The sequence below is a fragment of the Ascidiella aspersa genome, chromosome 1 (assembly GCF_963924565.1).
Source record: "Ascidiella aspersa chromosome 1, kaAscAspe10.2, whole genome shotgun sequence".
In the NCBI taxonomy this organism is placed as follows: Eukaryota; Metazoa; Chordata; class Ascidiacea; order Phlebobranchia; family Ascidiidae; genus Ascidiella; species Ascidiella aspersa.
In genome coordinates this window covers 18,670,290-18,697,815 of record NC_139447.1, presented here as the reverse complement: position 1 = coordinate 18,697,815, position 27,526 = coordinate 18,670,290, and the positions used below count along the sequence as shown (strand labels likewise).

The window sequence follows — 27,526 nt, the reverse complement described above, 5'->3', positions numbered from 1 at the left end:
TGTACGTGAACCAGATTCCATTCTCGTATTGCTTCACGCAGTTCTCTTTCTCCTCCCACCAGGTTAGTTCCGTTATCGGAATATATGTTGGTGACTGGACCTCGTCTGGAAATAAAGCGCATCATCGCGTTGATTGAGAGAGTCCGTAGTGAGGTCCGGGGCGACTTCCAAGTGTATCGCACGAGTGGTCATGCACGTAAAGATACAACCATATCGTTTCAAAGTACTTCTTCGATGTTTAACTTTGAACGGTCCGAAGTAGTCTACTCCGGTATGGGAGAAAGATCGCTGTCGGATTTGAAGTCTAGCAGTGGGCAAGTCGGCCATCAACTGCTCCCCTGGTTTGGCACCTCTTCTTATGCAAAACAAACACTCGCGTATGACGCGAATGACTTCTACTCTGGCGTTCAAGATCCAATAGTGTTGACACAAAGCATTCAGCGTGTGATTGACGCCAGAGTGACCGGTGTTTCGATGTGCGTGGTCGATGATGAGGTATGTGAGACGCGAAAGCTGTGGGAGAATTTCTGGGTGTCTGGAATCGAAGGGAATTTGTGCCTTTTGCAGCCTTCCTCCTACACGTAATACCCCGTTTATCAATTTTGGGTTAAGTTTGTAGAGAGGCGTGGGCTTTCCCGTTCGTCTAGGCACCGCGGACTTCATCCACTGCGGGAAGTTTTCGTGTTGTACATATTTCACTAGAGCTTCTTCTGCTCTCTGTAACTCTTCAACAGGAAGGGGTGAGCAATCAAGGCGGGCTTCGGGTTCGTTTCGTTTTCGGGACAATAGAAATGATTTCACTCGTAAGAACCACGCTGCGGCAACCTTCAGACAGTAGAGCGAAGAAAAGTGTAAAATTATGCGATCGGTAGCCGGGACGTCGGACGTACACAGGAACACTTGCTTTGGTGTCTTATCGAGGTTGAAGCTTTCATAATGCGGGGAAGCGGTCGGCGGTTGGGCAAAACGGTTCGGCCAATTGTCGGGAGAAAGCTGTAGGAAAGGCGGACCGTTGAACCACATTCCAGACTTTACCAGAGCTTGGGCGCACATTCCTCGTGAAGCTTGATCGGCCGGATTTAATTCGGTTGGAACATGCATCCAGTCGTAGGATTTCGTATGTTCGAGGATTTGCAATAGACGGTTTCGTGCAAATGTCGGAAAACTCTTGGTTTCTGCTATTAACGATTGAAGTACAATGGAGGAATCTGTCCAAAAGATACATGGACAATCGTGGATTTCCAATTCTTCCTGGATACGGCGGGATAGCTTCACGGCGTCCAGTGCAGCCTCTAATTCCAATCTTGGAATAGTGTGTTTTCCAGCACCCGACAGCAAGGACTTTCCCATAACGAGTGAACATTTGACGTCACCTTGTTCATTAAACTTTCGTAATTAGCAGACTGCGCCACGTGCAGAATTGGAAGCGTCAGCGAAAAAGTGAAGTTGAGTTCCTGTCCAAGGACGGATATTCAATGGTTCGAAGCAACGAGGAACCCTTACGTCATGAAGATGACGTAGGCTGTGGCGCCATGTATTCCATCGCTGTTCTTCGGAGCCTGTTATTGGTTCGTCCCAATCTACCTTCTTATGGCAGAGGTCTCTATAGATCAGCCTTGCTTCGAGTATGACCGGCGCAACGAACCCCAACGGGTCAAATAAGGAGTTCGTGATGGACAACATCACCAAAGGAACCGCAGAGCGTCACGGTCTCGAGGCGCGACAAGTACCTGATCAAACATGGCCTCTATGTCTGCCACTATTGCAATTCGGCCTTTCCGAAATCTCATCAGTACACCAACCAGTGAGTTCACTAAATCAGGACCTTTCATTAGCATATCGTTGATGGCGATTCCCTGGCATCTTGCAGCGCAGTCGAAGACGACTCGAACCTTGTCCGGCTTCCGTGGACTTAGGACTGGATGGTGCGGTAAATACCAAGTGCGACTCGTTGTATCACTCTGATCGGAGGGTACTTCTTCTGCATATCCTTCATCGAATAGACACTTCATTTGTTCGATGTATTGTTGGCGAAGCCTTGCGTCGTTTGATAAGCGTTTCTTTAAACTTGTCAATCGTCGACGTGCCATCTGTATACTGTCGGGGGGGATTGCAGAGTCGTTCTTCCATGGAAGAGGGGGCTGGAAATGGCCGTTTATAAGTTCCACCAGTCTGGACATCATGTTGTAAGCTACAACGTCTTCTCTGGAATACTGTAAACCGAATTCGGCCGCTTCCTTGCGGTTACTTATCCAGCGCATGAGAGAATCCACGTGCGTTACGCCCGTTTCGTGTGGAGAGGGAATAACTTCTCCCTCGTCATTGACAATAGCGCTTAGAAGTTCGCCTACCTCTCGTGGTATACACGATGTTCTTAACAGGAAGTTAGCGCTATCCTCGGTTGATTCGAGTTGCGAGTGAAGGTCCCTTTAATAGCCATCCTAAGGGTGTCTTGATAGCGTCTGGAAGATAACGAGGGTTTGGTGCGAAACGACTCTCCAGGCAACGATGAGCAAGGGCGTTGTCGTTGCCGATCAGTAGCATTACCGACCCGCCAGTAATGCGTGGCAAATTAACACCGCGGAGGTATTCATGCCGATCCAATTCGTATTGAGGTGGGGCAACAGTTGGCTTTGCGGGGATTTGGTCGATGAGCAACACATCCGGTAAGAAGATCTCCCCACTGCCTTCCAAGGGGCGTATTGATAGCGATATAGACGCCGTATTGACTTCCCGCTCTTCGGAACCCAACGTGCTTGTTGCTTCGTATCCGCATCCTTCGATAAGGAATGTAGGCAGTTACTTCGTGCAGAGCTTTGACGAGCTGCGGTCTTTTTCTGTGATATTGGGACGTTCAGTCTTGACGAAATGCAACAAAAAATGATGAAAACGGCTTCTACAGCCACTTTGACTGCAAGTGACGTCACTGCTACAGTTTCGAACAGTATGGCCGTGGCGCAAGCATCTGTAGCAGCGAAATGCAGTTCGCAAGTACTCGTTTCGGTCGGAGATGGCGTTTTGACGAAATTCTTCGCAGTTCTCCAGGCGATGGGAATTTTACAAAGCGGACATTGTCGAACAGCCTCGCTCTCAGTAGAAGTTGGTGCGACGACGGTGGTGTAAGTTGTAGCAAATTGTCGATTAGACTTGAAGGTGGCTTTGTCGCTTAGAGCGGTTGTATAAATCTTGTAGAGTACTTTCGAAAGCATCCTGTGGATTCCGGTTTACAGCATGATGCTTTACCTTATCGCAAACATGTTTTTGGCAGTGCTGCAGAAAGTAGTTGACGAATCGACCTTCCTGCCAATATGTATGGTGTATCGATTGATGAAGCTCCAATAGTCCATTGGATCGCCGTCGAACTTCTCCACTATAGGTTTCGGCAGAAAGCGTTCGCCCACTTCACCTCTGCAACAATGATTCGTGTGATCACGTGGACGTGACCCCGTATTGTACAAGCTCTCCGTAGGGGCTTGAAGATTTCGTGATTCATTCGGAGGACTATAACGAAAAGGGTCGACGGTCTGGTGAAATCTGGACGAGCGTTGGGTCACGTTGCGGAAATCCGGTGCGTGGCTTGTTGTAGTGAAAACTGGAACTGTCGACCGTTCTGACGTCGTAAATGCAACGGAAGCAGAAGTAGTTGAACGGGGAACATGTGCAAGCGGAGTTATAGAAGAAGCGGAGTTATAGAACCTGAAAAGTTGCGCTGCGAAAGGCCTCTTCGGCGAGTTGTAACACAGTTTGACTCCGCAGCTTCTTCTTTTCTTGACACTGGAGGGTTAATCGGATTTATGGAATCCGAATAGTTACATAGAGAAAGCCCTCTTCGACGACTAGAGCCGCAGTTCGATTCCTCCTCGTCGCAGGCAGCTTCTAGCTCCGATAGCTCGTGGCGATGACGAGTCTCGCGTAAACTTTCTTGAAACTCAAGCTCCAATGCCTCTCGTTCACGTTGGGTCTTCCGCTCAGCCGCTCTTTTAGCCTCCTCGTTCCGACGCCGGGCCTCTTCTACCTGACGTTGAGCCTCTTCTTTTGCTTCTTCGGCCTGTCGCTGAAGTTGTCTCTCGGCGGCTTGCTTTTGCGATGCGAGACGTTCCTCTTGCCATTTCCAACCTTTTTCGGCTCTCACGCTGTCGAGTGCTGCTCTGCCTCGAGGATGCTCTTGTTGTGATGCTTCCTTGGACTGAACGACGAGCTGCATCAGCGGGGCTCTCAGGCAACGGCGTATGCGCTGGGCCTGCGGAAGAACTTCTCACTAGATTAAGCCACTCTTGCACGTGCTTTTGAAATTCAGTGTAGCCAATAATACACTGTGCCTTTGTAGAGCTGGATCCTGGAACGACTTGGTTGTCGAGGATATTGCTACATAGAGACATAAGGTGAAGGTATTGGGCGTTGACATCCGGCAACAACGAGATGACTGTAGGGCGACCTTCGGCTTGCTTCATCTCACTTTCAACGTCTATACGTACAATCGGTTTAGCGCTTGCCATTCGACAATAATGGGATCCATGGTGTATGCGCAATGTGCTGTACTTCAGGTAACAATGGAGAACAAAAAATGACGTATCCAAGAAACAAAGCCTCAGGTCAGAGCGTAGAACAGAATGCAATGATAAACTTGCTGCTCCAGGCACATGCGTTGTGACACGAGACGACGGACGTTGTGCTTCAGTACAACGGAAATTATAAATAGCGTGAGGGGCAAAACGCGCTGAACTTTGTCGAAGGCACTTCTTGCCGAGCGACGATACTTCGTACGATGCACTTCGGTGCAACGGGACAACAGGAGTCGCAGGCACTTCCTGCCGGGCGACAATAGATTCGTACGCTGCACTTCGGTGCAACGGGACAACAGGAGTCGCAGGCACTTATTGCCGGGCGACGATACTTCGTACGATGCACTTCGGTGCAACACCAGCTGTAAGACGGGAGACTTTGAAAACTTTTGTAGAAATCAAGCTTTGCAATACTCAGCACTTCTTTCTATTATTGCTTGCGTGTACAAGGACAATAGCGAACGTACAATTTTCGCACGGTACAAATCAAAACAGTAGAGAAATCGGTGCAGGTTTTCTGTAAGGCGAAAAAGGAAATTGTTAGCGCGCAATACTTCATATATAAACAAAAAGGTTGCGAAAAATAAACATACCAAAGTTTGATGTCTGGCGTGTATAGTGTCTTCAGTTATGGTGCTGGTGATGACTGCTCCAAGCACCGCAAAACAAAAACTTTATATAGCAACTAAATTGGCCACAAAGGCTAGAAGCTAATTGCATTCTTTGCGTGAGAGGCGCGCACTACCACGCCTAATTAAGTGAGTGTGCTTATGCGATGCATCGCGCCATTATGCGCGCGCAAAAACGAAAAATGGAGCAATAGCGAAAGGCAAAAAACTTACAGGCACTATAGGCTATGCCACCAAACTTTATTATCCAAATTAAACAATGCTAATGCAAATAAATTTCACATGTGGCGCGCGAATCTTTCATTTATAGTAATGTTTTGTCTAGTTTTTGGGGCATCATTTTATCTTAAAACTCTGTGTATTCTATGTCATGTTTCCGTCTTTTAAAATATACATATTATAGAAATTATAACGGCCTATTAATTTACAGTTTTTGTCAACTTAAATGAACGACGTTTTACGTGATTTCTTGTTGTGCGTAGCCTTACAGCTGTGTAGTCAACTGTCATCACAACATGTTTGTCGATATCATCTTAAAAAAGTCCATAAAAAAATCTCAACCAATGTAATTAATCCGACCCTTCACCTCTTTACAAACTCGACACAACGCCATTTTCCATATATTTTTTTTTTTTTTTTTTTTTTTGGACGTACCATGCAAATATTTTTCGCGTAGGTCCGCATCTGATTAACAGTTGTTATTCAAAATATGTCATATAATATATAAAGGCCCGCCGGGACCTTTCTGAGTAACGGTATCATGAACTTCACCAATGTTATTAACCCAACCCAAATTCTAATCCCACCCATTTCTCAATCCTAACCCCCAACAATGATAAACTGTCTGGTGCCAAAGCTTCGGCGTTCCAATCATCGCGTTTTAACTTCGGTGTCCTAACGTCGATGTCAGAACGGTCGATGAAAGAACGGTTACCAACGTCACATCATAATGTCATTTAGTTCATTAATATCTTGTGGAGGACTTATTCCGATAGGTTTATGTCTTATTCCGACGAGTTTTACTCATTCCGTTTAGTTGTTTTTGCGTATTTAGTTTTATTATGTGGATGGCCTTAATACTATGATATATTATAGATATTTCCGTTTTAGATATTGTTGCTTTACAGGCAGGGTTACCATATCTGCCAAGACCAACTCAAACATTCTTATAAATTCCTGTTGTTCTCAAGCGAACTCGTGCGCAAAATAAAGCTCGAATCCTGTCTATATGCAAGAATAGCGAAAAAAGTAGTTTTTTGTTGAAATTGGAAAAAAAACTTTTTTTACCGCGGACCCCTAAATTTTTTTATGCGTCGCGTGAACCACAGTAGGCAAAAAAAATTAAAAATGCCGTCATAAATTTACGTCACAATACAAATAGACTTCATAAATCTGCTGATTTCGGTCCAAACATGTAAAAGTGAAATGGAGTCTAGATACATTCAGTGCAAATCCGTTTAATTTTTTTATTAAACTGTTTATTACTACTTAATTATACACTAATATTTTAAGTATGCCTTGATGGACCCCCTGAAACTAGTTCACGGACCCCAAGGGGTCCATGGACCCAAGTTCGAAAACCCCTACTCTAAGAAAAAAATTACTGCGCAAATATTTTTTGTAATGTGCAAGAATATTTTAATGCTGAGTTAGCAAGGCCCCGCGGAAGATCAATTTTTTGTATGGGGGCAAGTCGTAATAATTTTAGAAATGACGTCAACAGGTGTGACGCCATATAGGAAATATTTTTAAGAAACTTGTATGTCGGCTTTAACTAAATGCGTACAACAAAGAAATCTGCAACAACGCAGTGTTTGCAAATAACACAGACGTCATCACGTAAGTGCGAAAGCATTGACGAGCTGACATCACATAACTCTACAGAACACTGGTCATACCCTGTCATAGTATACGCATAGCGCATTCGGAAAAAAAATATATAGTTTGAGTGGACGTAGGTTTTTCTTAGAAACTAAAATAGGACTTGTGAGCAAACACTTAAAAAAAACGTTTATTTAAGAAATAGACACAATGGTATTTTCTTACACACTGTATTCCAAAAGAGGCACAAATTTCAGAAATAAGCAACGAATGGTAACCCTGTTTATAGATGTTATATTGTGTGTTTTAAAACTCTTTTTGGTGCCCAATGTAGGTGTTTCTCCTAGATTAAAATTGCTGTTTTAAGTCATTAAATATTTCGCATTTCGTGTTATTAAGACCCGACTTAATGCATATTTTTTACGAGAGTATTTTTTTAGATGCATTTTTTTACGAGAGTATTAGGTCACTTTTCCTACGTCTTATGAACATATTATTGATTTTATATCTGAGGGGCGCAAAATATGTGAAAATTAAATTACTAAAAGCGCAAGGTAGAAAAAGTTTCTAAAGTCTAAACGACTGCCTTATCCTAACTACTATATATCTATGTATTTTTGTTCAAGTTGTCTTTGCATGCGTAAAATATACGTAATTGTATTAAAATTTAGGGCGAAGTAATATTATAATATTACCATTTTTTTTAGAGAAAATTTCAGCAATCAAGATCCACATGTTCTTCTCCACCGAGACCAAGACGTGGATTTTACATGTAACTATTTTCATTTTATACTATACTGAATAATACCTGAAGCCATTGATACACATTTGTGTGAGCGACTGTTTGGGGCAAGGCAAATACGACTCGCGCAAAGCGCTAAAATTTTTGGCATTTCCTATTTATAGGGCCCGCGGGCTGTAGGTTGCCGACCCCTTGTCTAGGTCAAAGGTTTCGGTTTGGCCGGAGATCTTGAGTTCAAACCTCAGCGCAGACTAGTTGTTTTTCTAGCTCAATGGCCTTGTTTGCACGAAAATCCTAATTAGGCCGACTGATTTAAACTTTTACTGGAATCATGTGTTTTTACATTTTAGTAGGTTATTGTCCTTTTTAGGGAAATATTTTTAGCTCAAGCGCGCAGTACACATCATACAATGCATGTTGTACGCAATATTGTTAAATGCGATTATATCCAGTAATATGCGTCTCCATTGTGTGTCCAAAGCGTTACGAGTTTCTTTATTAAGCCTATTTAAACAAAATAAATCTTTTTTTTTGAGTTGCATATTAGAGCACGATTTCATTTGAAAACAGCTTTTTTTCAAGATTAATTGTTTTATGGCTTCGTTATTATGACAAAATCTCTTAAAAATGTTATGCAAACCCAAAGCCTGGAGGCGGCTCACGTATTGTGCAACTCATCTTAATATAATTCGCAATTGTGACATAACAAACAACTCTAATGTGTTATAGATGCAAATTTACATAGTTACACTGCCAACTAAAGCTCAACTAAAAAAAAAACCGGGTATCAAAACAAAATTTGAACTACGATAGTTACAATTTTAAGCGCCTATTTGTACTAATTTTGTCATATTTAAAATGTCGTTTAAGTTTTTGCTATGTTTTCAATTTTGAATTTTCACTACTTTAGGCTTGACTTTACCTGAAAATTATCAAACTTACATTTTACGCCCAATCCGATTTTTGTAGAACAAGGCCTTTACCAAGCTTGGTTGTAGACGATGATTATCTGTACTACATAGAGTACCACTGTTTGCCTGGGTTGACCATGGTAAGCGGAGCGAACAAAAGTTTTTGTTTAACGAATGGAACTTGGAGCGGAGTTATCCCAACGTGTGAAGGTAATTATAGAAACAGAAAACAACCAATGGTTTCTTTGACCTTAAAATGTTTTTAGACATACATGGCTGCAGATCTGGATTTAAACGTGCGTCGACAGGAGTGTGTGAAGGTATGTCAAAAATGTGTTCCTATTAATATTAAATATTAATGTAATCAAATAGATAGGAATTGTTATTTAGCTATATGGCTTCAAAATGGATTCCCTATCGCAGGGTTTCCCAAACTGTGGTCCGGAAAAATACAGGTCAGACTTTCCGTGAAATAACGCCAAAAATTGATGATTTTTGCAGAAAGAAGCAATCGCATCCGTCCCATTGATGTTGTCAGTTTTGAGTTTTGTAAATAAATAAAAATCGCTTTTTATTTATTTTTTGCTTTGTAGTGCGGTCCGCGATAAATAGATTAACAAATAGTGGTCCGTGGTCAAAATAAAAGTTTGGGAAACCCTGCCCTACCGCATTGCAGCCCCCCGCTAAAATTATGCGCGTTTATGCCGTTTATAGGTTAACACTACTTTTGTGGATAATTAATTGTGAACCAAATTACAGTTTATGGGTAACTCGCATAAAACTTACCGAATTGATACTTGATAAGAATGCGCCGTATTCAAAGTACGACATAGTAATAATAAGGTATGCGTAATGCTAAACCATAGATTTTGCTTGGGGGGACGTGTCACGTGGCATACTAATGTTTTAAGCGCTTGCCAAATAAATTGCATAACAGAACGAAAATACTGTAATTTCGTTATACAAAATTAGTTATAAACGAGACCACACAAAACATTTTGCTACACCTAAGGAACATTTCGGCATTTTTTAATTTGCTTGAAATTAAATGTATTTGTTAAACGGGCAAATAAAATTATTTACCGTTTTGCTATGGTCTGTAAATCACCATAGGTTGTATAATTTCTTTATGCCACACGCGAAATCAATAAATAATTAATTATAACAATTGTACATGTACAGCCTACATAAAGTGTTTCTTACTACAAAATATATTTCTAATGTAATACAAATATATTTCTAATGTAAAACTAAAGTTGAGCATACTTAAGAATCTCTCAAGGCAGACTGTTTTGCCGCGGCACACAGTTTGAGAATCACTCACTTTTTAGGCCTATGTAATCAGACACGTTAATTTCAGATATAAATGAGTGCGATCGGAACAATGGCGGATGCCAACAAATTTGTCACAATTTTGTTGGAGGATATGTTTGCAAATGTTTAAAAGGTTACGGCGAACAACTCTCGTTTCCAGCCATATGCTCAGGTATGATTATCAAGAAATATTATTCGATGCATATACACTCGAAACAGTTAGTGTTTATTGTTATTTATTATATGGGCCGAAAATTTATTTTCGGGACATATCTTGTTTTTGCCGTTATTATATGGGCCGAAAATTTATTTTCGGGACATATCTTGTTTTTGCCGTTATTCTTTTTTGGTTTCCTATGGTTTCCTATGGTTTCCTATGGTTTCCTATGGTTTCCTATGGTTTCCTATGGTTTCCTATGGTTTCCTATGGTTTCCTATGGTTTCCTATGGTTTCCTATGGTTTCCTATGGTTTCCTATGGTTTCCTATGGTTTCCTATGGTTTCCTATGGTTTCCTATGGTTTCCTATGGTATGTTTCAGACCGAGTTTTGTCCGAAGCTTTATAGAAAAAGTAGACATCGTAGAACCTTCAAGTTTTCAGACATGGCGTAGAGTGGTATGTAGGTGCTTTGTAAAAGTTTATGAGGCTGCACTCCCAGGGGCCTTTGCTTGGGGGGTAAAAACCTGAAATATTGCGTTTTAGCACTTTGTAGCTAACGACAGCCATCTAGCAGCAGAAAAACTTTCATACAGAATTCGTTCATATTCGCTTGCTTTGTCCAGCTCGCGACGAGGCGGCTGCTGGCATCCCTGCTGCGCCCTATTGTCCCGCGCGTGCAACATTTGTGTTGGAAGTGGCTTGCCTAGTAAAACTATGCACATGCGACTTGTCTTTCATAAAGAGGCCTCTCTAAGTAAAAAAACCTATTGCTCTTACAACACAAAATACTTTACCACCGCAAATTTAAATGCGAATCCTACAGGCAGTGTACACATCTCTGTTAGCACATGTTGTAATTGTTGCACCATTCAAACATATCAACACCAGGTCTAAGCAAATATAATTATACAAGGGCCGCAACAACAAAAAGCTTAAGTTTAACGCATTCTTAACGACGACGTTACAAAGCTACGTCATAACATGGCGTCATAAATAAATAAATCTTGCGTTTATTGGATTTAAATTGGCAAAACTTTCAATATAAAACGTGGCTTATTAGGCACATAAACGTGTTTGCATATTGCTCAAAACTACAGATTTAAACTCTGTTTCAACAGTGACTGCTCAGACCAAGGCATGGTAAAAATTTACACAGTAAAAGTTGGAAAAAGTATAGCAAACCATAGACGTTAAATCATTTAGAGAGAATGAAAATATTGACTTTTTAAACATGCTAACTGACCAAAATGTAATAACATGGCCGTAAGCATTATCTACGTAAATTTTTATTGATCAAATGTATGTTTCGATCATTTGCCAAAATCTACGCCATATTTGAACCCCCTTCGCTTCAAAGCCATAAGTTATTATATTATTATACACAACTTATAATTGTGTGTAGATATGTTGGATTGAAGTAACATACAGAACAGGTGCAAATAGCAAATATTCTCCAAATACGATGTTTCCAATATTCTCCAAATCGTATTTCATCGTATTGTCGCGGTAATACACAAAGAGGTAAGGCCGTGAATAAAGTTTCACCCACCGTACAATTAACGGAGGGAAGCATTTCGAGTAGGGATGTTCAAGGCAGAATATCGGCGACAAATTTATAATGCTTGCTTTAAATGCGGCGTCAGCATTTTTTGGGGCGACCAATTACTTCGCGATAAGCTTCGCCTAATAATTAAGTGTCAATAGGGTGTATTTACCGCCACAAGTTTAAATGCGAAATCTTAAGGCAGTCTACGCCTCTCTGTTAGCACCTGTTGTGCATCTTGCTCCAACCAGCATACCAACATCAGGCCTAAACTTATCTAGCAAAACTTTCGATTTAATAGTTTGCGTATTAGGCACGTAATAGTGTTTTTCATATTGTTTGAAACGACAGATTTATTCTTTTTTGGTTTCCTATGGTTTCCTATGGTTTCCTATGGTTTGTTTCAGACCGACTTTTGTCCGAAGCTTTATAGAAAAAGTAGACATCGTAGAACCTTCAAATTTTCAGACATGGCGTAGAGTGGTATGTAGGTGCTTTGTAAAAGTTATGAGGCTGCACTCCCAGGGGCCTTTGCTTGGGGGGTAAAAACCTGAAATATTGCGTTTTAGCACTTTGTAGCTAACGACAGCCATCTAGCAGCAGAAAAACTTTCATACAGAATTCGTTCATATTCGCTTGCTTTGTCCAGCTCGCGTCGCGACGAGGCGGCTGCTGGCATCCCTGCTGCGCCCTATTGTCCCGCGCGTGCAACATTTGTGTTGGAAGTGGCTTGCCTAGTTTGTTATTATTTTTATTTGTTATTATTGTTTATACATATAGTCTATATATGAATTCATGTTTAACGTAAATAAATAAACCATTCGACTAAAACTTGTAATGCAAACCGTTGTGTTTTATACTATAAGGTCAATGGTCATCTACCCAAATTTCGGTCGCGGGACCATTCAGTTTGGGTCGCAAAAGTCTTAATATATTTAAAAGCGGCCTATATTTGGTGATTTTCACATTAGTACACAGATTTTGGAACTGTTCACATTAGTACACAGATTTATATCCAAGAGAGCTGCCTTACTTTTAGCTCGACTAGCATTGTCACGCAAAATATATAGCCTACAGTGTAGGCCCTACACTAAGACCCGTAATATGTCGTGAGACCTTCGATCATGGTGAGGGGCAAGAGCGCTTGCAATTCAACACTATTTTTGGATATTACCGAAATACGAAACTGACTTGCTTAGTCGGAATCTGGGTATACTTCCTAGCATGTGTTTTTAAAACTCCCTGACTTTTTAGTCCGTTTTCTGTTACCAAAGCGTCGTGAGCACGTTGCACTCATTGTGCTGACCTATAATTAAAATTGTGCTGACTTAAACTAGACAAAGGTTTTATTTGCTTCACCTTCGCGATATGGAATGAGCATTATGGTCTCTTTTATAATTAAGTTTTTTGCTAACATAACTACTTAACCAGATTATGCAATTTTTCACAAACTTTAACGACATAAACAAGGTATTATAGGCGCTTTACGCAAATCTTTATATGGTAAATGAGTTTCTATAGCTCTGGAGGACACTAACGTGATTGAAATATAACCTAGTTTTGTAGATATTTTTTTTGTGTGGCTAAGCGTCATCAATCCTTATTAAATAAAAAAGTTTTGCAAAAATTAGATGCAGGTATTCTGTGCGCTTGGTGCATTCAGTTTGACTGGACATAGCAGGGTTCTTTAACGGTATTTGTTAAGAAGTCGCGTTTTGGTTTAATTGTTGTAACATTATGTTTTAACTTTATATTGTCCCATGAAAAAACCTTAGATACGCGCCTTATGCTTATATCCTTATAATGTTGAGTTTCCTAAAAGGATTGCGAGACGCGGTCAAGTAGCGGGCGGGGATTTATGAGGGTTTGTCATCGGATGGCTAAAATTTTGTTTTAATTCGATACATGGATTTAATGAGGCAGTAGTATGTACAGAATCTTGTGATAACATCAAAGTTGAAACAATGTTTTTTTACGCTTTTGAAGTAGGCCTAAATGCATTACACTGATTTTATAGGTTCTTTGAAAGTGAAACAAATGGTTTATTACAATTGATACATTTTATATTCCTTTAGAACAACATTATTATATAGTAATTATACGATAACCTAAATACAATAACGGATTTAACTACTCCTCTTTCGTTGCTGCAAAGATATACATGTCTTTCCTGATTCTGTTCCTACTTATTACATCTCTTCTGACCATCTGAGCTCGTAGGTTGCGTTCCGTACACATGGCTTCGGTCACTTGCTTCACACAACGCTTTACACTCGAGTGTGTAAGGGACGGGCAGGGACAGAAATTTTATCTTGGAAACTCTTACTTGAATATTAGTTGGACTTTAGGTTAAATGACACTTACAGTCATCCTCTATTCTCCAGGTCTATGAGATCACTGAGGATCCTCGCATTTCGATTAATTTCAAATATCTTTCTGATCCTGAATGAGTGTCACCAACAGATTTGTCACGACCAGATTCTTTCATAGGTCTTATATACAAGATCTCCTTGACAGACAGTCTTTTCTCGTCATTGTCTTTACTACAGGGGTCTGTCTGCAGAACTGTCCCTCCAAAATCTGAATCTTACTTGGCTGAATTCTCAAGAGCTCAAGCTGAAAGAGAACATGTCTCGGACCTTCAAGAAAATATGATTTTATCTTGATGTTGAACCAGTTTGGCCAATAAACACCCAAAATAAACTTTACAATTAAGCCCATAAAGCTGTTTCCCTTTCAGTTTGTGTTAAGAGATCCAAATTCTGCAGAATCTAAGTGCCGTTGTAAGCTATGTAGAATGTAAGACTGTACGTATCTGCAAGTAACCAAGCCTATGATGCATGACGCCTGTCGTGATTATTGTACCCCTTTTTCTTACACTGTACCCCTTGTCCTGTGATTACACTCTACCCCTTGTACAGTACACAAGTCATGAATCACAGCCTGTTACAGCTTAACGCATGGAAGGCCAACTTTGATTCTTTTAAACTGCGTATTTATTTCCAACTCAGTAGAAGAATCCTGTATCTTGCCAAAAGTACCAGACCATTTTGTTGTTTGAAAAGAGTATTGCTATCCAACTTCTCGGTCAGATTGCTTTAGTGGCAACTTGTTGGTATGAAGGTCACATATAATCCAGATCAGTTTTCTTCCATCTGTATTTTTCTCTCTCTGAGACAGTTCACAATGTTATCTGTCAGTATCTCTGGTTTATTGATGTCATGTTTTTCTTGGTTAAAATGACGCAAATTCTTCTATCCTGCCTCACTTCAGCAAGTATAATATTCCTCTTTTACCATAGCAGGGTGCAACTTGTTTGAGTCTCCAACCTTAGTGTCATCCCTTCTTCCATCGAAAAAAGCACATAATTTTTTTTGTCGCCTTCTCTTACCCTATTATCAAAATCCTATTCTAGACGACCGACAAGTTCTTTGAGCTGTCTTTATTTCATTATGATCTATAACCAGATGAACATCATCAGGTGATATCAAACCTATTGCTATCTCTGCAGTTTCTCGGAGACATGTGAGTTGTCGCATGCTGACCGTGGGTTGTCGCACGCTGAGCTATATTCGTAATATCTTTCCTATTTCTTATCTTATGCCTGGGACGTTTGAAATCTACACTTTTTTGGGCTAGGAACTAATTCATTGTTCTCTTGACGAACATTTAAATCAGTTGGGAAGTTTGGGAAGTCTTTAAATTTTGAATCAGCTTGATCCCGATAATCCGTCTTCTTTCTTTCAATCTGGCCTTCTCAAGTCTCCTTTCCAAGGAACCTTACTTTTCTTCTGTCTTGGTGTTGCAGCCTTCCGTCTCTTGGTCTCTGAAAAAATCTTAGTTCCAGAATTTAAATGTCCTTAATTTTACTCTTTTTTTCAGATATCAATGAATGTGAAAACGGGGACCAGTATTGTCACCATATTTGCATAAACACTCCTGGTTCTTATCACTGTGGTTGCACAAACGGATTTGTTTTGCTCTATGATGATGAAACCTGCATCGGTAAATGTTTTTCTGGTTGTCTCAAGTATAAACTATAGCCGATTTTAAGAAAAACTGTATTGAAAATAGTTTGGTTTGGTCCACATGATTGGAGCTCGCAAAAAATCGAGCACCCCGATGGTTTTACTTTCAAATGTAGCGGATAAAAAGTTACAAAGACAATGAAATAACGTAAATCCAATAGATGAACAACTATAGTCTTTTTTTGTTGTTTTAGAACTTTTTATAAATAAAATTTTAAAACAAATTGTTCTTGCATAAAGTTATTCCTTACTTTTAAGTTACACATTTCTAACTCAGTGTTGTTACAGTTATAATATAAGCGTTCTTGCTCCAGTTTTGGACATCATGGAACGCCGCTTTTTACACAATTCTATGTACTGAATTCCACATCCGCCCCTTCAGCGTTAAATTGGCAAAGCAACTATTCGTGATTAAAAATAGTTTTTTGATTATAAAGTTTCAAAAATTAAGTTTAAGCAAATTCCGCAAATCGTTAAATGAATGATAAGCAGATAATGTAGTGATTATATTAAATACAATCCTTTGATTCTTGTCCTAGAGACAAACTTTTTCAACTTTTAAAATTAAGTATTCAATATAAATATTGGCTTACAACCAAAAATGGTTTAACCTCATTTTGCTTTCAGATGTAAATGAATGCTGGCCCGATGGTCTTGGACCCTGTAATCAGCGCTGTGTTAACACTTACGGAAGTTTTCAGTGTTCCTGTAATAAAGGCTATCACCTTAGCTCGGACGGAGTTACTTGCAACGTTAAATGCGAACCAGGCTTTGTTCCACGAAACGCAATCAAACCTTTGCTTTCTGACAACCATTGTATCGGTATCAACTTTATATACGAGCATAATCCTTATCCTTATATTGTCACGCCCTGTGGTAATACGTTTGTTTTATATTTTAGATATTAATGAATGTAATGAAATTGGTTCAGCTCTTTGTGAAGGCTTTTGCATCAATTTAATTGGAAGTTACTTCTGTGGTTGCAATCAAAATGAAACGCTTTCCGCTGACGGATTTTCATGTATTGTAAAAGGATTCTCGAATAACTTGTTAAACAGACTTGGTACATACTGATTTTTAAATTAAATCAACAAAATTGCATAAATTAATAAAAAAATAAGGCTAATTAGTAAGATATGTATGCCTTTCGACGGCTGATAAAATTAATTAAAATCAGTAATCTCAGGAATAAGATGCCCAATGCGACTTCTTGCTAGAACTGTGGAACCGGGGGGGTCGTAACAGGTTATCAGGAGGGTCGCCGTGTACTATTTGTCAAACGAATAATGATTAGAAAAAGGAGCAAGAACCACTGCCAGTGTATTGTAACAAAAAACGAGTGTATATAAAAAATCAATTCAAGTTACAGGTCAGTCAATTTACTATTACCGGTACGCCATAAGCCCGCACAATACATTTTTTAAAAATAAAAAAGACGTTAAAGGAAAATGAACCTTGAAACCCGTAACATAAGTTACTCTGGCATACTAATGGAGTAAGTCTAGAAATACCCGCTAATTTTTTAAACAATCGTTCTAACATGCGAACTTTTGCCAAATAGTATATGATCGTAATATGGTTTTGTGTAATAGGTCGAAAATAGGGGTCGCGTAGGCTTTCAAATACTGTAAAAGAGTCGCCATAACAAAAAGATTGGGGACCCAAAGAGATTATAATATTCTCTTTGGGAAACCACTGTGCTAAAATAAGGTTAACCAACATACATACATCCTCTTTTTTACGCACGTGCAGGGGCGCCCGCAGAAAATTTTCCGGGGGGGGGGCAATCAAGGGCGTAACCAGAAAATCAAAAAGGGGGGTCCTGAATTTTCAACTTAGGGAATTCCCCTATTTTTCGTCTGACGTTAATGAATAATGATGTCATAAAACAGTGACAGTATGACGTCATAGAATGGTGATTGCAAGACGTGATAAAAAAACTAATCAGAAACAGCCAAATACGTCCAGCAAAAGCGGCCATGCACGTGCGTCGTCGACAATCCTGTCAGGCGCCAGCTGCGAAATCACGGTGTACAATCGTTAACTTCAGGCAAAAAACAACCAAGACCGTGAAATATGTGTGATTAATTGTGGTAGAATCACACACAATTCGACTATCAGCAGCGCAGGTTTCAAGTTCCATGAACGGAACGAGCGCTAAATTACTGTACGTTTTTCACCACCTGCAATACTAAACGAAGATCGTTTTTTCCGAGTGTTATTATGCCACGATTAGCTCAACATCTGCGCCGAGTTGTGTGCCAAGTCAGCTAAATTACAAGCTGCGGTTAAGGGGAAATAAGTTGTGTCCATTGCACACTTAGCACGTGGTCTTAGTAGAGTACGGTATGCTTAAAGAGCATAATTTTGCGTTAACCATCATTACTTAAAAATAGAGACTTTGAAACGCGCAGGACAGTCACCATTATACCTCCTTTAAAGAATCTGCTTCAGTTAAACAAATGTCGATGTTACACCAACATCGGATATTAGCGCAGAGACCGAACAGAGAGGAACATACTGCGTATGACTCGACGTTTTTTAGTGAGAAAAAAAGAAAGGTTTGACTTAGCGTTGTCAATTGTCGAATACACACTTGCTAATCATAGTCAACCTAAACAAATAACGAAAGAGAAAAACAGCGTTTACGGTCGACCAAACAAAAGACGAATAACGGCGTTTTTTTTGCGCTCGATTTTGGTTTCGCATTAGATTAAGACGCGTGACCCAATTACTTAAAAAGCACGCCGCTTCGAACAGCTTGTTAAACCATGACAAAAACGAACAAAATACGATAATATCACTTACAAAAAGTGGGTAAGAACTCTCGCCCACCTGGATACGCTACTTGGGGCAATGGATGATGTATAATATTTTTAACCTTCATAAGCAATATATTACACTTATAAATAATACTAATAATCGCATTTTGAAATTCTAGGGGGGGGCAAGTGCCCCCCCCTTGCCCCCCGTGCGGGCGCCAATGCGCACGTGCCTTCTCTTTAGAAAAAAAAATATTTGTCTTCCGTTAGTTAAAATACTTCAATGTTCTCCCTTATAAATACATACAAGGCGGAATAAAAAAATCAATGACTTATTGCAAAAGAAAGAATAGTTCATTGGTGACATTTCAAACTTCGTCAAAGGCGCTACGCTTGGCTAAGCACATTAAATACTGCCATTTCAGCGCGAGAAACATTCAAAGTGACTTGGCGGCTGTGGTCTGTTTGAGCGAAAACTGTTGTCTGTTTAAGTCAAACTGTTTCTTGCGGGGTTCCGACAATGTGGTATGAAACGAATTTTTAATATATCCCAATCTTTGTCTCATAACCATTTTTTCTGTCTGTTTGACTGTAAGTACGTCTTTGAACCCTTGGCGTTATACGTAAGCCCTGCTGAGCGGCGATCGCTTGTTTTCTGTCCCCTTTCTTTTTCAAACAACTAAACTACAGAGGCATCGGAAGACAAACGGAACCACTTCAATTTATATTCTTTTTTTCGGCACTGGTCTATAGAATCCTACCGCAATGCAAATTATTTTTATTTCAACAACTTGTCTTGTTACTGTAAAAAAGGAATAAGATTCTAGACCAGTGCCTACTTTTTATATCAGGGCCAAACATTTTTCTGTGATTTGTTTTGCACTGGCAACCAGGACTGTGGAGTTGGTTAAAAACAACCAGAGTCTGAGTCCGGCCAAATGTTCGATCCCGACTCTACAGCCTGTATGTTATCCATTTACGTAACTAAAATATGATGAATATTCAGCAATCCACTCATAGGCATGATGGAAAATATGCCACTATATGCTATTCCACCTTAACAATTTACAGTTTGCTGCCTTATAAGTTTCAAAATTTGCATGCGCACTTCGGGTGGTTTTACCTAGTATTACTCAAATTCTGAGGCCGACTCCGCAGCCCTGCTGTAATCTGCTAATTTACGAATGATCTGACCATAGGCATCGCCAGGGGGCCACACAGGCCATGCCCGACAAATTGATAAATATTGTACTCCTAATAATTTATTTTGTGGCATTTATGAGCAGTACCACAACAGTCGATCACAGGTATGCCACTCCTTCAGTTGTCATGCACTGTTACGTCACAAACGATGTATTTATTATTACATTTGCTATATGTAATAATGTAGTTTTACTACTTTTTGGTCATTTTGTTTTTGCTCGAAATATTTTTTGAGTATATACTCAGTCAGTTGCTGCTCAAAACGGTTTGCTAGTATATTTATTTGTAATCGATATGCAGTTCATACAATGGCAAAAACTAAACAAAAAAGTTCAAGCTTTTTGTCCCCCAAAATTTTCGGCTGGCTACGCCACTGGATCTGACATCTAATTTACGTATCTTGGGAGACGCCTTTAAACCTAATTTTTTTTAATTCTGTGAATATACCCCAAACCTGCTGAAAAAAAAACATACTGTCACGAACATAATAGCCTACTGTGCCTGCTATTTTGGAACATACTTCGACACTTTTTAGCCGATACCAATAAGTGTTAATGAAAGACACACACAAACATATGTGTTTAATAACACCTGTGATCTACCCAGTGTAAAGTTGCTTGTACTAACAAAATGTGCACGTATTGGCACATGGTTGTTTCTCGACTCGCTCCTCTCTGAGCCTGCATAGCTCAGTTGGTAGAGCGTCGGTCCCGGCTTGACCGAAGGTCGTGAGTTCGAACCTCACTGCAGGCCAGTTGTTTTTCTGGCTTGCTCTGCTTGAATTGAAACAGTAATTATTTTCTGTTAGTCACATTGTTGAAATTGGAACAATATACTTAAGTTAACAAAAATCAGTGAAATTTTGACATCATTATAATATAAACCTTGGTGTATATGGCATGAAAATTTGGAAGTTTAAAAAACTTGTTATGTTTTACACATAGAATGCGGCGGAAACCAGCCTTGCATAAATTGTCCACCAAATGCTGTGTTTAATTTGGCAGATGGTCATTGTATTTGCCAGGCGGGATACAAGGGACACCCAAAGCTTGGAATTCCTTGCACAGGTTTAATTTTTACTTTGAAGAATATTTCAATCTGTAGATATATTAGATTCTTGATGTAACAAGATAATTTTAAACTTCAAACCGTTTAAATCAGTGGTTTTTAACCTTTTTTCTTGCACATTTGCTCTTGCTGTGCTCAAATTTTTTTTAATCCTATGCCGATACCCGATATTTTAGATAAAGTATAGCAATTATGTCTGATACCAGTGATGTCATTACAGTGCTGAAATGAACAAAAATTAAATTAAAAAGCACTGGTAACGTACTATTTTTGTTGAATTCACAATATTATCGGACATTTCCTAGTTTAAATATTGGGGCATATCAAGATGATTTTTACAACTATATTGTGAGGGCCGCTGACTTTACAACTGTAAGGCTGTATAGAAACCACATACAAAAATAGTGCAAAGCTCAAAAAAGTATACATTGTGTTTATCTGCTTTCCAAAGGTGTTACATAAAATGCAATAAATGTAGAATGGATTTAAATCACTATTTAAATAGTACATTGGAGTAGATCTTGCGCCTTCCTAAGAATTGGTTGTTCCCCTAGGGCAGGGGTGTCCAACAAGCGGCACGCTTGCCAAATGTGGCACGCGACCAAATAAAAAATGGCACCCAAGCCCCCCTAAATTACTTATTTTGGTATTCAGCCAATTGTAAAAAAATACCTAATTTTTTATACAGTAAATTGCCATTGTTTATTTTTAATATAAAACAATCGCTGCAATCACCACAACTAACAATTACTTCTAATACTATAACATTATGAAACACCTCTGTTTTAAAAAGTTTGTTCCATGTCCCTATATATTGTATACATCCACATACAAAAGGTGAAATTGATTTGTGCACAGAGTGAACTAGTTTTGTATTTACAATAAAAAATATTTTATAAAAGCTTTCCTCGGTTCTTTTGTTACCTAACTCTTCATAAGATTACCCCCTAGATACTTTTCCATCAACGCTAATCAAATCTTCGAGAATTTTTTTTTTCATTTTATAGAAATTGATGAATGCAATGACAGTAACTATGGTTGTTCCCATTTGTGTATGAATACTGATGGAGGAGTTTACTGTAAATGCCCCCTCGGTTTTGCGCTGGACACTGATGGAAGAACATGTAGAGGTAATATACTTATGCTGAGGAGCACCTTTTAAATTTTAAGATCGCGGCAGTGGTTGTTGGTAGCTTAATTGCCCCAATTCATTAATTTTGCCGAACGTACAACTTAATAATTTGCAAACATACAACTTAGTTAAACAGAAAAGGCTACCTGAAAGTGATTGGTGAAGTGAGAGGTTCTTACCTTCAAGCAATGCTTATAAATAATACATGAAATAATTAGGCATGTCAATAATGCTCTGCCGTGTAAGCAAATACGTTTCAATAATACTATCAAATTTATTCTATAAAGTTTTTACATTTTTTCTCGTAGATGTCGATGAATGTTTGGTGGACAATATATGTTTCAACTCTGTGTGCAGCAACAATATTGGGTCCTTCAACTGCATTTGTCAAGAGGGATATAGCTTGGGCCAAGGGAACTTTCCAGATTGCATTGGTAAAATAATTGTTGAATTTCAGAGTTTGGTTTTTCGTATGTTTATTATTTGCAGAAGATTATGAGAGCTGTGTTCCAACAAAACTTCTTGAACATGGAAGAGTTTTACCATCAAAATTTTGCAATCCATCAAGTACACCTAAATTAGGCCTCGTTTGCATGTACGCTTGCAATCCAGGTTATAGTCTTAAGGGTTCTAAAAAGAGAAAATGTACGTCTTCTGGATGGAATACTGAAACACCTATATGCTCAAGTACTTATTTGTAACGATATGTTATAAAACATGTTCAACCAAATAAACACTAATGTTTTGAATTGGTAGTTACCAGATACAAATGCAAGCCACTGAAAAATCCTATTCATGGTCAAATATTGCCTGCAAGGCTGTGTCTATCAAATTTGTTTCACAGGAAAGAACAAGTTTGTATTTATACATGTAATCGTGGGTATCAAATATTGGGCGACAGAAAAGTTAAATGTACCTCTAAAGGATGGAGTAATACACCTCCGACCTGTGTTGGTAAGTCATTTAGTGTAAAGCTTGGAGTTCAAATTCAAAACATTTGTTTGTTTAGTTTAAATTTACACAGTTTGTAATGGCATGGATTAGCGATGTCTGATACTTGACATTTTATTCCAATACCCAATATTTTGGACAGAAAGTATCGCAATCTGATCCGGTACTCAATGACATCATTACTAGGCTTGAAACATGACCAAAAATTACTAGTACCAATGTCTTGTGACCCAAATTCTTCTTGAGTTGTTTTTAATAAATAGCTTTGTTACAAAAAAACACTGTAACTTATTGTGTCTCTAATTATTAAGACAAATCTGTTTTATGCGCTTTGTTCAAATCTGTTTTATGCGCTTTTGTTTAAAAGAGAAAAGGTTTTGTAACACCACTGAAAAGAAAGCCTTGAGTTTTACTATTAAAGATGTCTCATTGGGATGGCAATGGTTTTAGACATGATGTTACAAAATTAAACCAAAATGCGACATCTAAACACAAAAACATTAAAACAATCCTGCTTTGTCCAGCCTAACTCAATATGCCAAGCGCAAACAGATTGCCTGCATCTGGTTTTGGTTAGCAAAACTTTTCATTTATGTGATAGATGACACTTGACCATTGCACAAAAAATATTTCCGCAAAGCTAGGTTACATTTTCATCATGTTAGTGTCCAACAGCTGTATAGAAACGCATTAACCACATAAAGATTCACGTAAAGTGCCTTATAATAGCTTGTTTATATCATTAAAGTTTTTTGTGTTTTTTTTTTGTGTAAAAAACTGCATAACCTGGTTAGCAAAAATGTAAGTATTAATAGATACAATATTGCTCATTATATATTGCGTTAAGCAAAAAACATATTTATCTGGTTTAAGTTGCATATTTTAATTGCGTGCAATGTGGTTACGACGCTTTGGTTATGAAAAACGAGCTAAAAAGTAAACAAGGGTTTTTAAAAAACATACTAGGAAGTAAATCCGGATTCAGGCTAAGCAGATGAGTTTGGTGTTTCAGTAATGGCCAAAAAAATAGTGTTAGATTGCAAACGCTTTTTCCTCACCAGCTCAACTGAAGGTCTCGCAACATTTTACTGGGCTTAGTGTATATATTTCACGTGACAATGCTAGTCGCGCTCAAAGTAAGACGGCTCTCTTGTATATAATTTAGCATATTAATGGAAACAACTAAAAACTTACCAGAATATAGGCCACTAATAAAATTTAATAAAAACTTAATGGTTCCTTGGCCTGAAATTCGGTCGCAACCCACAATTTGCGGACCCCTGGCTTAACATATGCTCAAGTGTGCATAATATTTTATTATTTCAAATATAACCTATATATATGTATTAAACACGTGCATACATGCAAACATGTGAGACGTGAATGCACTCTATTTAAAAAAATGTTATTATTAAAACATTTATGTATTGTCAAGTTATAAACTTTGCCTTTATTGAAAGTTGCTGCAAATAATTCAATTTTTTTTTGGTGTCCTGAAAACCAAACTACTACTACATAATATGTTAAGAAATATTTGTAGAAACATACAAATATTATGTAACATTTGGGTTTATTTTTTTTAAAGTGCCCCTCCACCACTAAGCAAGCTTATAGAATTCTGCTTCTTTGTGTGAAAATATATGGATACCGGTAGTCAAAATTCTCTCAAGAATATATTCTTTCAATTCAACTCTGCCATAAAATTACCTAAAATAGTTGCATAATTAACTAAATTTGGTTTATTTTGTGCTTCCCTTAAAAAACCTCCATGGCCCCATATGGGGGCGCACTCCATAAGTTTAAGAACCACTGTTATATACAGAGTTTTAATAATTAAATGGCAATAGTCTGGCGACCCCTGTGTTTGATCGGGGGTTCTTAAAAGTTTTTAAGGATGAACCCCCCAATTTTTTTGGGTCGCGTGGACCAGGTTGAGTGATAAATTATTTAAAAATGTCCCGATGTAAATAATTAAAAATAAATGTTTTTTCCGGTTGAATTCATCCACAAATGGTAAACTTAAATCCAGTGTAAATAAAAGAAAAAGTGTTATTTAAATAATCTTTAATTTATGAAAAAAAAAATTTAATTTAAATACGCCACTTAGATTTCTATTAGGCCTTAATGGACCCCCAAAAAGAACGAGTTTAAGAATCCCTGTGTTGAATGAATATTGTTATTTTTTCTGAGGCTAAGGCCCCCAAAAATTTTATGCTTAATAGTTATTTGTCAGTGATATTCCAATGCGTCACATTTTGCAACACCACAGCAGTGCAAGTTTTGTCTTGGCGCAATTAACGCAAAACTGCGAAAGATCCGCGTTCTTTCAAAAAATGTACTATTATATATTTCTATCGGTTTTACAGCTATGGATTACTGTCAACCACTGGAAAGGCCCAACAATACTCTTATTTTTCCACCAACATGTTATAAGCAACGTAATGTATACCGCCAGTTATGCGTTTATGTTTGCAAAAACGGCTTTATATTGAAAGGCAATTCTACAACGAGATGTGGACTAAATCAAACGTGGGAGAGAGACTCACCTGAATGTTTAAAAGAAGGACCAGGTAATTAAACCTTGACATATCCTTCCAACAATCGGCGTTATAAACACAAAATATTTTGTTTGAATGTAGTTTTGTTGTTCAAGCCTTTTTGCAACATTCGATAACTTATAACTAAAAAAATTTCCTATAACTAAAAAAATTCCTAACTAAACAGGTTGTTTATTATGTTTACGACTATTCGAACTACTGTTGGACTCCACGGTTTTCAATTAGTACTAAAGAATTTTATAAAAGTATAAAATGTGTAATATTCATTTTTGGACATTTGTCTGATAAGTTTGTTGAAACAAGAAAACGCCCAGGAGAAACACGAATTTAAACTAGATAAAATAAAGAATAATCAAGCAAGACATAAAAAGCTGTTGCCTTCATATGTATGGCCTCCTACAGCGTACAGAACAGGACACACAACAGCCCGATATGCATTATGCAAATCAAGATTGCTTCTCCCTAACTAAATACAACTTTGTTTGTAAATATAACTCCTCTTAAAAAGCGCAAAACCTCATTACGTAACCGCGCCAAAATTTTTTAAACAAAATTACGAAGTTAAAAATTGTTTTGTTAAAACAGTGTAAAGTTAAACACCGTAACTTGTCAATTTGCTGATCCGTTTGCTAGTGATGGCTTACTTTTTGTAAAGTTACAAAATTGATATTTTTTTCAAGTGTAAATGCTGCATACAGTTTACTACTTTGATCGATATAGTTAAAATACTGTGGAATTTTAGACAGTACCGCATTCACGTTGGCTTTCGATGGAAGTATGTGTGTTGTGCGGAGCAAATTGGAATCTTCACAGTTATATATAACTTTTAATAATTATGTAAATTTTTTCTACACTACGAATTTAGCAGGGCGTAATTGTTGCAGGACAAATCACTTAATCTAATTAACTTTATGAGTCGCTTTTATGATTTTCTTTTAGTCATTCCTACAATTGTATGTCCACCTGACCTGAACTTCGAACTTCAACCAGGGAAATCATATGTAAACGTTACGGTAAGTTGACATATCATAACTTGTTACAGTTTGAGTTTTATTGTAACATGTTGTTAAAAACTAACATATTGTACTTTTAAAGGTACCGTCACCAGTATCCAACATGAATATAATTGAAAGAAGATATTCAGGCGTCTCAGCTGAAACTGTTTTTCCAATAGGAACATCTGTAGTGCAGTTTACGGCATTGACCGATAGCAGGAAACGAAATGTTTCTTGTTTCGTAAATGTTACTGTAAAAGGTTGGTAAATTTTAGTCAGAAACAATACAGCGAGGTCTAACTTTATTCTGTTTTGAGCTATTCGTTTGTTTTTTAGCCGTACAAATAGAACGAGGTAAATCGGATTGTTACACTTAACGCTAATCGTGGAACTGTTGTAGTTACCTGGCTACAATTACGTTTAAATACTACCCTTAAAAAGGGAGGGGGGGTGGGGGCAGTACATATTCAACAGGACGCTAAACTTAAGTTCAAGATTTTAAAATGTTTTGCATATTTATGCATGTTATAAGTAAACGTGGGATTTTTCTTGATTTTGATCTTTGCCCATCTATAACACGACATAATACCCGACGTTGTCCAAGTTAAATAGGGTATTTACATACCATGTAGCATTTTGCAATAAGCTCGGTATATGTTACGTACAATGTCCCGACTTTATGAAAGTATGAAGCCATTAAGCTGCTGTCCGTCTCCATTGTAATCATTATATACTGTGTAAGTGTGCTGAAACCCCGTGTTAAAGTCGAGGATTTAAAAATAATTGTGTAATTTAAAATGTAACACCAAATAAATGTTCCGTTTTGTGTTGGAACCATTAACAAACGTAATACCTTAATGGTAGCATTGCTTGATATTTAAGTAATACGCAATCCCGGTACCCTACATAGTCCAAGAAAATTCTCGTTTAAAAATTCAAACTGATGTCATGGTCATGGTATTACAAAAGTTCTTCCGTTTATATCGGGTAATTGAAAACGATATAATTTATTCTTTTTATCGCGGAAAATTTGGATTAACGTAGCCTATCTCTGTGGCGAATTACTGTGCTGCAGCTTCAAATGCAGCCATATATGCGGCGTTGGCGTCTTTTTCCGCGACTAATTACTGGCCGATAACCTTCGGCC

At 38.3% G+C, this 27,526-nt stretch overlaps 1 protein-coding gene and 1 non-coding gene across 3 annotated transcripts in view; both read left to right on the top strand.

Annotated features, from left to right (window-relative positions):
* LOC146168156 (uncharacterized) overlaps positions 1-27,526 on the top strand; it is a 61,335-nt gene that overhangs the window by 11,039 nt on the left and 22,770 nt on the right. The window contains exons 4-18 of one of the 2 annotated variants that reach the window (XM_083388942.1): positions 7,720-7,784; positions 8,724-8,875; positions 8,932-8,985; positions 10,026-10,151; positions 15,565-15,687; positions 16,338-16,532; positions 16,612-16,773; positions 20,620-20,742; positions 21,751-21,873; positions 22,184-22,309; positions 22,368-22,562; positions 22,632-22,829; positions 25,193-25,396; positions 26,324-26,397; positions 26,480-26,639. In XM_083388942.1, the coding sequence (XP_083245068.1) occupies positions 7,720-7,784; positions 8,724-8,875; positions 8,932-8,985; positions 10,026-10,151; positions 15,565-15,687; positions 16,338-16,532; positions 16,612-16,773; positions 20,620-20,742; positions 21,751-21,873; positions 22,184-22,309; positions 22,368-22,562; positions 22,632-22,829; positions 25,193-25,396; positions 26,324-26,397; positions 26,480-26,639 (2,080 nt within the window). Of the gene's footprint in view, positions 1-7,719; positions 7,785-8,723; positions 8,876-8,931; positions 8,986-10,025; positions 10,152-15,564; positions 15,688-16,337; positions 16,533-16,611; positions 16,774-20,619; positions 20,743-21,750; positions 21,874-22,183; positions 22,310-22,364; positions 22,563-22,631; positions 22,830-25,192; positions 25,397-26,323; positions 26,398-26,479; positions 26,640-27,526 lie in introns of both variants that reach the window. The other variant, XM_083388941.1, reaches the window with a different exon arrangement.
* Positions 20,354-20,428, top strand: Trnaa-ggc (transfer RNA alanine (anticodon GGC)). The gene has a single exon. It is a non-coding gene; the product is annotated as a tRNA-Ala (tRNA).